At 46.0% G+C, this 16703-nt stretch overlaps 1 protein-coding gene across 50 annotated transcripts in view; it reads left to right on the plus strand.

The window, feature by feature from the left end:
- CLASP1 (cytoplasmic linker associated protein 1) overlaps positions 1-16703 on the plus strand; it is a 259813-nt gene that overhangs the window by 220214 nt on the left and 22896 nt on the right. For 48 of the 50 annotated variants that reach the window (XR_014829645.1, XR_014829648.1, XR_014829633.1 and 45 more), the window contains 4 exons: positions 1096-1239; positions 1710-1816; positions 10419-10569; positions 14499-14745. Coding sequence is in view for 31 of the 50 variants with exons in the window: in XM_084999583.1 (XP_084855709.1) it covers positions 1096-1239; positions 1710-1816; positions 10419-10569; positions 14499-14745 (649 nt within the window). In the remaining 19 variants the exon portion in view is untranslated. Of the gene's footprint in view, positions 1-1095; positions 1240-1709; positions 1817-5728; positions 5846-10418; positions 10570-14498; positions 14746-16703 lie in introns of all 50 variants that reach the window. The other 2 variants (XM_084999580.1, XM_084999581.1) reach the window with 1 other exon arrangement.

Genomic DNA, 16703 nt, shown 5'->3' on the forward strand with positions numbered 1-16703 from the left:
TTCTTTCGATACCTAGAAATTTATAAGAAATGCCAGTTGGTATTTCATAAAATTTTCCTTTGGCATAGTTTTTTAAGTTTGAGCACCATAGACAGCACATAACTTCCCAAGGAGCCAGAGTCTTACCTGACTACTGCTGCTTTAGTTACTTGCTTTTCCCACTTTGCTGCTCTAGTGATTACATGCAGTCCTGCCTTGTTGTCTCTAATAAAGAAAGTAGAACATTTTCCAAAAGGCAGAAGATTATTTTTGTTTTGAACCATATAAATCTGGTTGCTTTACAAAGACCATCTCTATACCCAATTGACAGGGGTAAAAATAGGAATGTTTCAGATATATTTAAACTCTCTTTCTAGTATTTCTTAGTCACTAAGAAAAGTGGTTTTTCAAGATAACCTAAGTGGGGGGGTGACTTGTTTAGAAACTTGTTCTTTCCAGAGTATGCTGGGAGCCTTGTCCAGCTTTGACTTACCAGAGTGAACAATCTTGAACCTTTTAAAATTTTTCAATTGTTTTGTTTACATACTTACCAGCTTTGTTCCTAGTGCTGCAAAGCAAAGGAAAAGTTATCAGCATTTTTTTTTTTTTTGGTCTTTTTTTAGGGCCACACCCATGGCATATGGAGGTTCCCAGGCTAGGGGTCTAATTGGAGCTGTTGCCGCCAGCCTACGCCAGAGCCACAGCAGCCCAGATCCAAGCCTCGTCTGTGACCTACCCCACAGCTCAGAGCAATGCCAGATCCTTAACCCACTGAGTGAGGACAGGGATCAAACCTGCAACCTCCTGGTTCCTAGTCAGATTTGTTCCCGCTGTGCCATGATGGGAACTCCATGGAATTTGTTGTTACTGAGCTCTGGAGATCTGAGGCCAGGGTGATAAATGAACCAGGGCTCATTTTCCATATTGGAGTTGGGCTCTTGATGGTATTATTTTCTCTAGATTTTTTTTTTTTGTTTGGTTTGTTTTATGGCAAAGTTGTCCTCTTTCTATTTTTTCCACTCATACAAAAGTGTTTTCTTTTAAAAACAATTTTAATGAGCATTCTGACCAAGATATGCACTTGTACATACTGTAACTTAAATCATCTTTTTCTAGGCAGCACAAATTGTGCTAATCTCTCTGTTTGAATTGAACACTCCCGAATTTACCATGTTACTTGGTGCCTTGCCAAAAACATTCCAGGATGGTGCCACCAAACTCCTGCACAACCACCTCAAGAATTCCAGTAACACCAGTGTGGTGAGTGCTTCGGTCATGATTGGTGCCTCTGATCGTGACCTTTCAAATTCTCTTTCAGTAGCCGGTGGGCATCTCGAGTGTGGGGGCTGTGTCTGGTCTTACCATGGTCCCAGTGCATGGATGAACCTGGTGTTGATATATGACCTTTGAGGTTTGGTGGTTAACTTTTTTTACTGGGTCATTTGATGAGTTAGTCATTGAGTGACTTATTTTCTTCTCACTGTAAAGATGCAGATGTCCAATTGTGTCTGCCAAGCTGACATCAGTCACTCAGCTTCAGGAATGCCTGTTTGACAGTTATCCTTTCTTGATGTGCATGCACTTAAAATAGACCTCAGGATTCTGGGAAAGAAAACCACCGATTGTGCAAACTGCCCATTTACTTCCATGTGGGTTCAGAGGCCAAGGGGCAAATGGACCTGTGTTCTTTCTTCCTCCCCTGATGCTGATGCTCTTCTGCCTCCACCCAGGGCTCTCCGAGCAACACCATTGGCCGGACTCCCTCCCGACACACCAGCAGCAGGACCAGCCCCCTGACCTCACCCACCAACTGTTCCCATGGGGGCCTGTCTCCAAGGTAACGCCATTTCAGCACAGCTGGAAATAGCTAAAGCACCCCAGTGTCTAGCCTGTTCTAGATGTTCACACCAAGCAGGGTACCAGAAAGAGTGTGGGTCCCAGGAGACCACGGGTTCTCACCCAAATCTTAACTGTCGTTCTGGACAAAACGGTTCACTTCTGTGGTGAAACGAGCAGTTTCTGCTGAATGTTCTCTGGGATTCTTCTAACTCTAATCACTTTCTAATGCTTTAAAGATTTTAAAACTCAAAGTTACATTTAGAACTGTGTCACATAGAAACCGTCTAGCAACTCCTCTCCTATCCTGTGAGTGATAGGAGCACCTGAAGGTATCTAGTCACCTAAATAAATCCCTTGTAATTAGTCCACACACAGTCTGGGTTTGTTTTCCAACCAAGAGGCCATTCCAGGCCTGGTTGCTGTCATTGTGGGCTCACGTTTGAATCAGAATGCTGCTCTGAGGAGGGATCGAGAACCTGAGAACTAAAATCAGATCAGCATTTTCAGATTCTCATTAGGACCATGAGAGTCTGAGACAGTGACTTACAGAGAGAAGACGTTTTGTTGAGGTCTTTAGATAGCATCTTCCATCTGGCCAGAGCCTCTAGAAATCTCTGCATGGCGGCTTCAGCGACCCCCTAGCATATGCTGAAGTTTCTTATGGCCTCACTCAGAGTTGTGATCCCACAGGCCGCATTTCTAGGAAGAAGCCAGTGCCTGGACCTGCAAGGGTCACACGTGCTGTGTTTGTCGAGAAGAAGTCCAGTCTAGATCGTCAGCGTCACTAACAAGAATCAGGGGGCTGTGTCCAGAGAGTTGCTGACACCACAAGCTTAAAATTATAAGAAAATACCCCAAGTATGCCATTTCCCCTTTAAGAGTTACCTCTTTAGTAGGAAGATACCAAAATGTAAGTGCCTTTAAAGTTAGATTTTTTTTTTAATTTAGATTTTTAAATGATCAAGAGTCTTCCAAACTCCTCTGTCCTTACCACTGAAGTTCTCCTCAGTTTCTCAAGTTATCATATAAATATTTTGGAAGATGTCAAATTTGTGTTTTTCTCTGGAGAAACAGAGTATTTTGTGTTCTTACAGCATCCTAGTGTGTATATTGCCTTATATTTAATCCTAAGGTCCCCTGGCTTTATATTTAGGTAGGTGAAGTATGATGTTATATTTCCAGATTTGGTCTGTGTCATCATGACTTCAGCAGACTGTTATAATTAGACAGTTGAGATCAAAAACTAATGCAAGTACGTCTAACTTTCCTCAAGTGTGACTGAGGCTCAGCCGACTATTTTTTTTAATGTTAACATCTGATAGGGAGTTGCCATCGTGGCTCAGCGGAAACGAATCTGACTAGTATCTATGAGGATGCAGGTTCGATCCCTGGCCTTGCTTAGTGGGTTAAGGATCTGGTATTGCTGTTAGCTGTGGTGTAGGCCAGCAGCTATGGCTCCGATTTGGCCCATAGCCTAGGAACCTCCGTATGCCGCAGGTGCAGCCTTAAAAAACAAAGCAAAACAAAAAAATCTGTATCTAGATAAATGGTTTGCCTAGAAGGACCCTAGTGTTGACTGTAAACTCATGGAGTTCTCTTTCTTTGTAGGAGAGAATTTTACAGAAAACTACTCTCTGTAAATTATTGCTTTTGTTTAGAAGTGATATTTCTGCAACATTGAGAAATCAGTAATACACCATTCATACTTCTTATCTTTTAGCAATTTCATTAATAGGGTGGCATGTTCTTTAGGTGATAAACAAAAGATAAAAGTAAGTATTTTATTATTGTATGTGCTAACATGTGCTAATAGTCTAAGTAAAAGATTGGAGAAGGCTGCTAGCATAAATCCAACAGAGCTGAGATTTGGCTCGGTATTAATCTTCATGGATCTCCAACTTATTTAAAAATTCTAATTTATTTTTCTGGGTCACCATTCATTTTTAACTAGCCCTGGTCTTTAAGTTTTACTGTTAGGGTTATAAGTGAGTGGAGGAAATATTTTAACAAGTCCAAGTGCGGCCTAACTATTTTCTTACCAACAAATTCTTCTTTTAAGGAATTATTTAGTTAAATAGTTTTCTTTCTTTTTAATAAGAATATGCCCTTGGTCAGTGCATAACTAGCCAGAATGGCCTCACTTCAGCCGACTTGAACTCAATAAGAGAAATAATTTTTCTCACAACTAAAACTGTCCTGAAGTGGGAAAAACTGCCTCACGTCATCACATTACTGGAATATTCAAATAGGCTACATACTTTCTACAGGAAATTGATGAAAGAAATCACTAAATAGGAGAATGTACTACGTAGGTTATGACATTCCAAGTAGGTGTCAGATTCTTCCAGATATAAACTCAGCTATTTTTCTGAGCAATGCTCTTGAAACATTTGTTTTCTGTGACCTGCTATTCTTCTGAATCATCGTGACCATATAACATTAGATTTTTATTCTTAAGGGAAAGAGTTCTTGCCAATTGTTTTTAATCTAATTCTTGAGTATCAAAATGAACTAGTTTTTTTTTAGCTCCCAAATTCTACCCTCAGATCATGATAAGAAGAAAATATTCTAACATGATGAGCACATATAATTTGTTAGTTTCTTGTAATCGCTAGTGAGAGATTCATTTTTATCAACACAGCAGTGTTAGAGAAGCTAGTAAGTTAAACATCTGTGGAACATGCATCAGTCGGCACTTCTGTGTGAAGGAAGGGCTGCTGCTAGTTCCCGGCTAGTAAACAGATGCCACTGGGTGTCTGAGAGAAGGCTTGGAGTGTTCCATCGTTAAACACATATTGATATTTTGACTCATTTTACCCAGTGTTATGTATGTTAAATGAAAAGCAAAGTTGCAAGGGGCTTCAGAAATTTCTCTTTAAGATGCCCACAGCGTGTGGCTATCCCCTGGGCCGCTGTACCTTCCTAGGAACATGTAGGGCCTCCCTAGGTGGTTCGTGTCTGTCCAGCCTGGCAGTGAAAGGCGCCTCTAGGTGGACTTATGTCCTCCCATCTGAGGATCTGGAGTATTCATGAAATGAAAGTGGGGATCGGCTCGGAGACCTCCCCACCCCCCGCAGTGTGTGATGGGGCAGAGGTCTTGACGCCTGTGCTGTGGTGACCTCTCACCTCCACCCTTATTTTCCTGGTAAAACAGGGCCATGACATCCACAGGGATACAGCTGTGTCCCAGCCGCACTTAGATCTGCGATGGGGGAGGGGTGTCCCCTGGGGACACTGCCCCATGCAGGCTCTATCTGCAGCTGCCTGTTGAATCTCTGGGCAGTGCCGTCTATCTCTGTCCACCTCTCTGGGGTCTCTGGGCCCATGGGGCAGCAGCGGTTGTTAGGTCTCTGAGTGATGCTTGCCAGGTGGGGGGGCCCATGTCCTCAGTGGGGGGCAGAGCTGGCTGGAGCACTGGGCCCATTGGGGAGCATTGTCCCATCCCCACGTGCTTGGGAGGGTGGCATGTTCTCCAGGGTTTCCTGCTGTGGTCCCTTTTGAGTTAGGGCCTGTAGTCCCTCCTTTGGTTCTTTCTAAAATAATTGCTTGCCTTATCTGAAAGCAGTATTTTTGGCATGTAAGTGCTTAGATTGTCCTTTCTGGAGCATGTGTGCATGCTTGCGTGCGCACACACACTCACTCTCCCTCTCTCTCCTATACTTGGAATCTCTTGTGATTTAAAAGTGTAAATGCATGATTCCAGTGGGGAAGGAATAAAGCAGTCTGATTGAGGACCAAATTGTAAAATGGAATTTGTTCTTTTTCTCTGAATGGTGAAGTGTTAATTTTGCTAGAACATTGTCAAGAAAAGAGACTCTAAGACACTTAAGATGTCTCTCTCCCTCCAACCCCCCCACCCTCTGTGCCTTTTTTGTGTCTCTTTCTGACTCTCCTCTTCTGATCACTGCAGTCGGTTGTGGGGTTGGAGTGCCGATGGGTTATCGAAGCACCCACCTCCCTTTTCCCAGCCTAACTCCATCCCCACCGCTCCTTCCCACAAGACTCTCAGGCGCTCTTACTCTCCCAGGTAACAAGCTACCTGTTCCACTTGTCTGAGGTGTCACAATATTATTGCACTTCCAAGGTCGTCTCAGGTCTTTGGGAAGCCTCTCCGCCTCCTCCAGTGTGGTCCCTGCTTTGGCTGGACCAGCAGGAGTAGAGCCTTGGTGAGAAGCGTGAGCAGGTGCCGTTTTCCATCAACTGACCAGGTTCCCTGAGATGCACTGTTGTGAGCCTTTGAGCCCAGAGGTGAGCCCTACAGGTGCCCGGGTGGTGCAGGACCAGGGCAGCAACGCTGAGCAGTGTCCTCGGTGCTCTGCCTGATGTGCAGGCATTTCCCTCCCTCCAGAAGCATGGGAGACTGTCTTTCCCAGGCTGTGCCCGCAGCTCTCAGTCCTGCTCTTGATGATGCAGACTGGCCTTGTTCCTAGTGTCCTGTCACTTGGTGATAGTCTGAGGACACAGACCTGGAAAGGATACCCCAAGAGGTGTGCTCCCCCTTACACCTCAGTCAGGGTGCCTGGCTGAGGAGGAGAGCTGTGGGTGTCCCCAGAAGCTCTGGCGACATGTGAGAGAATGTGACAGCCGTGGTAAGACCGGGGCAAGGGGCGGGGCCTCCTGCTGGCGTTAGGAAAGCTGGGAAGCTGGGCACAAAGGGGGGGCCCAGGCACCCCTACAACCTGCTGGAGGGTCTCTCAGGTGTCCTTTGTCAAGGTCTGGAGTCAGAGGATCCCTTTCCTCAGACCTGTAATTACGTGAGCAAGCCTCCCAGCTACCTTTGTGCTGTGGGGCTGAATGGGTCCCTCTGTGACAGGATGGGGCAAAGCTAGAGCCAGAACAGCCTGTGACTTTTGAATGCTTTGGAGATGGCTCTTACCTAGAAAATTCGTTCTTTTTTTTGTATCCTCAACGTAGTGAAACTGTACATAGTAAGCAGGTCAGCTAGGTGTTTACACAGTGTCTTGCTTTTGAAAGTCTTAGAGCTGGAGATGTAACTTCCGCGGCGTGCAGGGCCTCTCTTGGTGCAAGGTCAGGGCAAAGATGCTCTGACCGTGTGACGGCTGTTGTCATTGGTGGTAGTAACACATTCCACTGCCTTTTCTTTAAAGCTTAGTTATGCCTCAGAATGTCAGGCCAGTTTTTTGACCTCTGTGCCTTAATAGGCCCTGGGCGTCCCATCTAACCATCAAGACCGCCCTCCCAGGACCCCTGTTCCCAGCATCACCTTTCACGTGGGCGTACGGTACTGCAACTAATAAAGAACTTATTAACTGTAACCTCTGTCAACCCTCAGAGGGAGAGAGAGTTGACCAGAGACTCTCACACTTAGAAAACCCGTCACGTCCATAAAACTCAGAGGAAATCTATGTCTGTCCCTTTGCTCTTTGCCAAAACCATGTTGATTTCGTGACAAGGAGCAGTTACCCTTGTTCCATACCTAGTATCTTTTCCCTCCAAAGGGACAAAGAGCATCTCAGACAGCAAACTTCCCATCTCCAGGTTCTCTCTCCTTGGCCACCTGACCTCATGCACCCTGCTCCCCCCACCAGCCAAACCTCTGCTGTGGATCCTTTCCAGCAGGGCAAGTCCAGAGCTTTCTTCCGCTTCAGTGTTGGGTGACATGGCCTGACCTTAGGTCAGTGAATATTGACTGAGTGAGCAACTCCTCCTAATCTCAGGACCCCTGTAGAAACCTTTCTTGAGTCTAATCACAGTGTTTACAGAGGGCCAGGACCCGGGGCCTTTAACCTCAGGGACTTTACCTCTGAGCTGAGACAAGATGGAACGTGGGGGCGGGTGCCAGGCTGGGGCTGCCCTACCCAAGCCTCTTCCCAGGAGAGCGCTGCACCCCTGTGCCATCCCCTGATGGAGGCCCGTGGAGACCAGGTTGTCCTTGCTCCCCTGATGTCAGCCTTCTGGTGGCGGGGGTTGGTGGGGGTGGGGTCCCTTTTCCCTGCGAAAGAAGGGCTCGTAGGTATTGATTTCAAAAACACAAATGCCAGAACATGAAGTGGCAAGGAAAGTGGCGTCGTGGGGTTCCTGTTAGAGGGAAAGAGTGCTCTCCCACTTGGCGCTCACAGTTTCCGCTTCCTACCAAGGAGATCCTTCGGACCTCAAGCTAGTGCGTCTAAAAGAAGCACCTCTACTGATCCTACCTGGTTATGCACAGGTTCCCCTAAATTGGATGTCTGAGTGGGTTCGTCACTCGAAAGTGAGGAGGAGGAACATTGGTGGCAGAGTCCTTTATTTTCTTACTTCAAAAAGAGGCTACTACTGTGCTAGTTATGTGAACCAAAATGAAACATTTTAAGAAAGTTCAGGTTAAGAATAATGAGATGAATGCTGTGAAATCTGACCTCTTCTGAAGCGACACATGGAAAATAATATTGTGACATCCCTTAAAAAGCCAACCGTCCCACCAGACTTCCTCCCGTCCATCCTGTCATCCTTTCAGTTTTTGTGGGGTTTTTATTTATTTATTTATTTTTTCCTTGGCCGTTTGCATGAGCCGTGTTCTTCCTTTTGGTGGTTGTGATGAAAAGTATTTTAAGGCATCTTTTTCCATCTTGTGTACATTTTTCGTTTAAGTCATATTCAGTCTTTACATATGAAAAGCGGTGTACTGGCCAGATGTATAAATGCCTCTGTGCACACGCAAGCTGGTCCGGTGTGTTCTAGAAAGGGGGGCACTAGGGCCCCATGCTCCTCAGCCATACTATCCTCTCCCTAAAGGGCTGTTGCCTCAAGGACACTTGACCTGATGAACTTAGAAGGGGTTGGAATCCTGAATTCTGCTCAGGTTTTGGATTCCATCTCCTGTCTGTGTGGACATGGAGGCTCAGCTGTAAACATGTGGACGTTCCCATTTCTTTTTCTTTGATGCCAGAGCCAGTCTTTGAGTTGGCACGTATTTCTGCGAACTCTCCAAGTACAGTTGGCGGGTGTATTTTCTTTCATTCATCAGGAAAAGAATAGGTTCTACCTGGGCCAGTTTTGCAATTTCAGGCCTGTAGGCTCCATCTCCAAGAATGAATTTGGATCTTGTGCTCTGGCAGGACCCACCGGGCCTTAGAAAAGCACTTGGGTCATTACGGCCTCAAGCCGTTAGAGGTCTGGCTACTCCAAATGAGAACTGTTCAAATCTTGGCTTGCTCAGACCTTCAAAAAAAAAAAAAAGAAAAGAAATTAAAAAAAAGAAATGGGGCAGCAGGTTTGGTAAACATTGTTTGTTTTGAAGTTACAGAAAATTCCTTTTACAAGAACGCACAGGGCTGGCCGTGTTGCCCTTGGAAAGGGTTCCCACCAGTGCATGCCTGGTTTCAGTTATTACTGTTTTGAAGAACAGAAAAATTGCTGTTCTTTAGTCCTTAGTAATGAATAATGTTGAATGCTGATGTATATAAAGCCAAGGGTTCTTCTCATGTCCCTGGCAATCCTTGTAATAGCTTGTGACTTTCTGCAGATTAAATTCAACCAGTTCAACCATATCTTCTTGAATACTTTCTTGGAACAAGTGATGTTTAGACTAAGTTAGTTTTTCATCTTACTGCCCCCCTCATCCTTTTAAAATTATTCTTAGTGAGGGACAGTAATGGGTTTTTTCCGTAGGCTCTTCTGTTTCAGTGTACTTTTCAAACATCTAAAGGTCATTTGTTGATGTGCTGCATTACACCTCAAGCCTGTTTAGGATTTTTGCTTTCCCTCAGATTTTGTTATGCCAAGTGTCCAAAAGGCCAACAGTTGATATTGCTGTTCTATAAGGGACAAATGTTTCTTGCTTTTCGAAGTGCCTTTAGATATTCATCTGGAAACGTGACTCATCTTTATAAGGTGTGCTTTTATTGCAAAAATCCTGATATATGCATCTAGAAAAGTTTGATTATTTGGGCAGACTTCTGGGTTAGTTGACATGAGGGATTCCTCGGAGTCCCCTAGTAGGTGGATCTGACTTTGAGTCATTTCTTACCATAGGGCTTTATTTTACAGGTTTCTGAAATGGGTAAGCCTTGTGAGGTCATGTGCTTCACTCCTTTGAAATTTGTTTGGGATACTAGCTTTCTTTTAAAGTGCCCATTCCCGAGTTCCCTGGTGGCTCAGCAGGTTAAGGATCCGGCAGTGTCACTGCTTTGGTGCAGGTTTGATCCCTGGCCCAGGAACTTCCAAGGCCACAGGCATGGCCAAAAAATAAAAAAAATTAAAGTACCCAATCCTCTTAATTTATTTGTACATTTGGGACCAGTAACAGCCAGACTACTTTTTTTCCATCTTCAGAATATGAAAGTCATTTTTTCCACTTCCATTACCCCCTGCATCATCACCAGTTGTCACTCTTTGAGTTCCTGCATTCTCGTGGTTCTTGTTGTTCCCCACTGGCTCTTACCGAGTGCTTATGCCATGTGCTCAGGGCCAGATTTGACAGGGAGGGTGTGTCCTTGCCCAGTGGTGGCACTCTAACAAAAGATGTGTCCTTCATTCCAAATCACCTGAAGAAACTGTCATTATGTCTCATTCCATTTACTATTATTAGAAGTCATTTTTGCCCAAACTTCAATTTTGTACATATGCCTCCACTTAAGAAATGAAATATTTTTGATCTTTAGCATGCTGGACTATGATACAGAGAACCTGAACTCTGAAGAAATCTATAGTTCTTTGCGTGGAGTGACAGAAGCCATTGAAAAGTTTAGTTTTCGAAGCCAAGAGGATCTGAACGAGCCCATTAAAAGAGATGGCAGAAAGGACTGTGAGATTGTAAGTATCCACGTGTCCAGGGAGCAATGGTTCTGGACACTGACCACTCTGACTACTGAATTTCAAAATTATTTTGATCTTGTAATTAGAAGAGTATTATTTTAAGAGGCCCAAGGCAACTTTACAAAATTGCAGGAACCCTCAGCTATCTTCGTGAAGAACGTTAAATGCCTTTTTTCCTCAGTTTGCTTCCACTTACTCTGGGCAAGTTTTTGTTCCTCTGATGTGATGGAAACAGTGAGACATGGGTGTGGTCCTCGGGCACAGGTGCATGGCGGGGGGCAGGGTTTGTTCTGAGCGGCCAGGCCAGACTCTGCGCTCAGGAAGGATCTGCAGAAGAGGTGATGTCACCTTCTAAGCCGAAGCATAAAGGTCAAGAGACATTTATCCGGTCAAGGGGGAGGGTTGCAGTCCAAGAGGGGCCTATGATGAGGGTGGGTACAGGAGGGTGTCCTGTGGGGGTAGCCGAGGTAGGGAAGCAGGCGGCTGCACAGGAAGGGTGCTCACACCAGGGGACGCACAGCCAACGTCTCAACTCCACTTTGAGGACCTGGGAGAATCCTTGAAGGACCACGCCACACTTACCTTTCACAGGGATTGCTGTCACTTGGAGCTGGAGAGATTCCAGGGCAGGTTGGGTTGGGAAGGGCTGAGCAGAGGTGGGAGAGCCAGAACACTCTGACCCATACTGCTGAGTAAGTGCTGTTTAGTGAGAATCGTAGGAGCGGAAAAGTGTGTGTTAACCCCTTGGGAATGCAATGCAGTATCCACGCCAGCACGTCCATTTGACCTTTGAATGGATGTCTGGAGTTGAGGCTGGGATTTGGGCTGGAGGTGGAGACTTGAGAGACACTGGCTAGTTGCTTGATGGTAACTAAAGGGAAGGGAGTGGAATCCGCCAGGTAGAGGGTAAGGACAGACCCCTCCAGAGCATCAGCACTAGGGACAGACAGAAGAAAGGGAGCCGGGGAAGACACGAGGCCACAGGAGGGTCGTGCCCTGCCCCAGAGTAAAGGGGACTCCGGAAGGATGTTCTAGCCCGACAGTCATGCTGCAGAGAGGTTTCATGTCAGATGTGGACTCAAAGGCTCCATTGCTCTCTGCTTAACATGTTCTTTTTTAATCTAAAATACATAAAACACACATTTATTCACATAGGTGCCTTGATATAAAGCCAAGACTTTTTCTTGGGGATTGGGCCCCCTGTTTGGACTTCCGTGTTTTTTTAATTAATTTATTTATTTATTTTGCTTTTTAGGGCCATACCTGTGCCATATGGAGGGTCCCAGGCTAGGGGTCTAATCTGAGCTGCAGCTGCTGACCTATATCACAGCCACAGCAACGCCAGATCCAAGCTGCATCTGTGACCTACACCACAGCTCATGGCAACGCTGAATCCTTAACCCACTGAGCAAGGCCAGGGATCGAATCCACAACCTCATGGTTCTTAGTCAGATTTGTTTCTGCTGCTCCCTGACGGGAACTCACCCCATGTTCTTTTTTTAAATAGATTTTAGACCTAGTCACAGTCTGCAGTATCCAAATTTAGTTTCTTTGGGAGTCCGTTGGATTTTGTGAGCAGAGTTGAGAGTGGACCCAAGACCATGGTGGGTTGATGGGCAGTCTCTGCCAAATAATGAACTTAGTAAAAGGAAAGAAAGGTATAATTTACACACAGTAATTTATTTCAACATTATTTACAATAGCAAGAAACAAAAACATGAAGGAAGGCATAGAAAGGGAATTGTGCAGTAAAACTTAAAACACAAGAAATAGTGGTGTGATTAAACATATTATGGTTACAAAAATTTTATGTACATGGGACATACTTATGCTGGAAGGAAAGCAGGATATATGATACTACGTACACTGTGATTCCTGCTCTCTAAAATCTGCATATAGACAAAGACGGGTAATATACAAAGTTCGAGATTTTGTTGTTGTTAAAAGTGATTAGTATTAGGATAGGTTTATCTTTCTTTTTTAAATATCTGAAATTTTTAAAACCTTTCTCCTTTTATAATTTCCCCATTATATTACTAATATATATTTTACTTTTAGAGAAACATTGCAAAGAGAACAAAATTTAAATCATCCATGAAATATCTTTATACCAAGAGAAAACCCCTGTAAAGTCTTAGTTTGTTCATATCTATGTGTGTATTATTTATTCTCTTTTTATCTTACCAATTATATTAGTAGAAAATCTTTTGCAGGGGGTGTAAAAACTAAGTGCTTCCTAGTAGTATCCAGAAGAGCTGGAAGAAGGGACTTGAACAGATGTTTGGGTACCACAGTTCAGAGTGATGTTAATTAGAGTAGCCAAAGGTGGGAGTGACCCAAATGTCCATCAGCAAGTACGTGGACAAACAAAACGTGATGCACATACACAGTGATGTGTTATGCCATAAAAGGAGTGTAACACTGACACGTGGACTTGGAAAATGATGCTAAGAGAACTAAGCCAGGCACACAAAGACCAACACTGTTCGAGCCCACTTATGTGGGTTTCTTGTTGTTGTCAAATTCATAGAGACAGAAAGCAGAGTAGTGGTTACCGGGGCTGGAACAGGTGGGGACTTATTATTGAATAGGTACAGAGTTTTGGTTGGGGAAGATGGAAAAGTTTTGCCCAAATACATGGCCAAATACACAATATTGTGAATATATTTAATGTCACTGAATTGTCCACTTGCGAATTAAATGATTAAGATGATTGATATGTGTATGTAGACATACACACACACGTACACACTCATATATAAAACACCACAATAAAATCAAAAAAACCAATCACAGAGCACGAAGTGAGAGAGGTGTGTGTTGCAGCAGCACAAGGAATTTGCCGTAGGAATCACCACTGGGGTCCGGTGCCTGGAACTGGCCCCCCTCCACCGTCTTGGAGTGTCTGAGATGAAGAAAGTGGCGGTGTTGCTCAGCCTCACTACAGAGGGAGCCAGACAGGCCAGTGCCCAGAGCGAAGGGGGTCAGAACATGACACAAGGGCCAGGGGACCAGAGGACCAGAGGTTTAATTTAGACAAGGCTCAGCATGTGTTAGGAATTTTTTTTCAGAAAATATTAGACCTGCTCTTTGACCCAGCATGAAGATCAATTCTGAGAGTCAGAAATGTCCAGAGGAGGGAGTTCCTGTGGTGGCTTAATGGTAACGAACCTGACTAGTATCCATGAGGACTCAGGTTCCGTCCCTGGCCTCACTCAGTGGGTTAAGGATCTGGCATTGGCGTGAGCTTGGATTAAGTCACAGACATGACTTGGATCCCACGTTGCTATGGCTGTGATGTAGGCTGGCAGCTGCAGCTCCAACTTGATGTCTAGCCTGGGAACTTCTATATGCTATGGCTATAGCCCTAAAAAGACAAAACAAAAGAAATGTCCAGAGGAAGGGCCATCTGCCTGGGAAGCAGGTTCTCCTTTGCCCTGTGGGGACTGTCAGCTCTGTGTGGCTCACCCTGGGCAGGGAGCTCTTTGCTGGGGGCCCGCTTTAGCTCTCATGGTGGTCACAGGAGAGTGTCTCCATGTGTTGTGTCTTCTGTGTTTGGTGGCCTTCCTGGAGGTGGTGACAGAGGTCGGCTACAGTTGACAGCCTGTGAGGTGCACAGCCTTCCTTCTCAGGGGCTCTTCAGAATTTCATGGATTCATCTCGAAACACATTTGTGGGAAAGTAATCATCAGATGTGAAGTAAAACAGACCTTATGTGTACACGAGCAGGTGACTGGATGGACAAGCAAGCATGGTCAGTTCTTTGAGGGTAGTTGATGAGTGAGATGCTCACAGATTGAAATACTAGTAGCTGTCCCTTTGTCGGCAGCCAGGCGTCCAGTGAGCAGCCTTGGGCTCTCCTGACCCTTGTGAAGGGGAAGGTCTGGTAAGCGTCCCAGAGGCCCTTACCATGTGCTGTGCTCCAGGTGCCCCGAGACGGCGGTGTCGCCTCTCCTGCCACTGAGGGCCGGGGTGGCAGCGACGTGGTGGCAGGAGGTCGGACAGCTCTGGACAACAAGACTTCCCTGCTCAACACGCAGCCCCCAAGAGCCTTCCCAGGGCCTCGGGCTCGGGACTACAGCCCCTACCCCTACTGCGATGCCATCAGCGCCTACGACAAGACGGCACTGCAGGAGGCCGTGTTCGACGACGACATGGAGCAGCTGCGAGATGGTTTGTGTTTGGTTTTGCACCTCCCCCAGATCAGAGCTCCTGTGGGGCTCCTGCCCTGTGCCCCACCCCGTCCCCGTCCCTGTCCCCCAGCAACTGACAGCCTCATCCAGAGGCATTCAGGACACAGCACTTACTTTACCTAAAACCGCAGCTGTGGGGCCGTGCCCCAGGGAGGTGAGAAGGATGAGGCTGGGTCCCCAAAACCCCAGGAGGCTCCCCTGCCCCTCAACAGCTCTCCTAGGGTAGCAGTGTAGATGTCTGTCCCAGAGTGGGAGCAGGGCTGTCACATGCCCAGGCACTGGCCACTGAACTAGGGCTTTCAAGTGTCCTGGCCACTTGCTGCCGAGGGATGATTTGCCTCATGTAGGTGGGGACAGAGCCTCAGAAAGGCTGAGTTGGTTGCCCCAAATATGAGTAGTCAGGTTGTTTTTCTGACTCATGGGTCAAGACCAGTGGCCGATATTGGGTAACACGTAGGTCTGTATGGGTTTAATGATACTTTTGCCTAGAATTTAATTTTTTCTTTTTTTCACCTCACTGTCGTGTTCATATGTTTTGATTTATTTAAACTTAATCAATTAACTTTTAAAATCTTTATATATGCATATTTTTGTTTCCAAGCCTCCTATTTATGTTGTTTTTCAGTTTTGAGTGAAAACTTAAATTAGAACCTTAAATCATTGGGCGTCCTGAAGGGGGTGCTTGCCAGGACAGGGAGTCAGTGAGACACAGCGCCTGGCCTCAGAGCGCTCAGGGCCTGGGGGAGAAGAGCCATCACTATGGCAGCCAGGAGAGGGGAGGGCAGTGAGAGAGGTAGATGCCGGGTTCAGCAGGGGCAAGAAAGGAAGAAGCCCACCCGCACTCTTGTGGTGGGTCAGACAGAGATAGATGTGTCAGAGGGAAGAGAAGTCCTGTTTGTTTGAAAGCAGAAGTAGCTTCAGGGCTGGAGCATGTACCTGCCTGGCTGCTGATCACTGCCACTGGTGGGGGAGCTGTGTGCTATCGTTTTCCTGGGCAGGAGGCTGGTGGTGGAGTCATCGTTAGGACTTGCACTTCCTAGGAGTGGAGGACTGGTTCCTTTCAATGCTCCCAGAATTAGTGCACTGTTAAACTTACGCTACCCAGTTGTTGTCTAGTTTAAGACAGACTAAAGGTCAGGATATTAGTTGTAATTTCTGTACCAGCCGTATACCAAAAGACTTAACGAAAAAAGATGAGGTAGCGAGGGAAAGTGGAAGGGTTCTTTAACACATCAGACTTCCTTATGTGTTTGTTCTCCAGTCTTAGAAGGAAAGAAATACACAAGTACAGAATAAGGCTCCTAATGATTTATCTTTGTTTTTGCATCCTTTCTATTTAAAGTGACTATTCAGAGCTGAGGTCTCTTAAAAGAACATGGAAAGAGAGAGGACATGGCTTCTTGCTGTATAAACCACATCAGCTCCCTGCAGGCGGTTATGCCCTGTGATCTTGGCAGGTTTATATCTGAGAATAGGCAGTCCACGAATAGCCTGAACACCTAAATTGGTGTGTGTTTAAGCTCTGGACATTCGGGAAGGGAGTGGATGTTAAGGAATGATGTGTGGATTTGGGAGATTTGATAGTAGGAAGTAGCTGTGCCTGGTGGGGCCTGACCGAGACTGTTCAGGGGAGCAGACTCGAGAAAGAGAAGGCAGTCAGGGGCTTTGGAGATGGTTCCTCCTCTTTGTCCCAAACAGGAGGGATAAAGTTGGTCAGGCAGAGTAAAGGCAGTGCCTCTTGGTCGCTGAGGACAGACACCTGTTCTCACTCCTCTGTTCTACAGTTAATTTGAGGAGGGGACCCGCTGGGGGTTGGGGGTGGGCTGAGGCCCTAGAGCAGGGTGCCAGCCCCAGATGGTGGTCAGGGGACATTGAGGCCCGTTGCCTCCTGGAGGCGGGGTGGGGTACTGCGTGTCAGAGCGGCCCCTGTCCTCCGTG

This window comes from Sus scrofa, chromosome 15 (assembly GCF_054392235.1).
Source record: "Sus scrofa isolate SSC_HxYL_T2T_F1_AM1 chromosome 15, Sscrofa_HxYL_maternal_Yorkshire_Landrace_v2.0, whole genome shotgun sequence".
In the NCBI taxonomy this organism is placed as follows: domain Eukaryota; kingdom Metazoa; phylum Chordata; class Mammalia; order Artiodactyla; family Suidae; genus Sus; species Sus scrofa.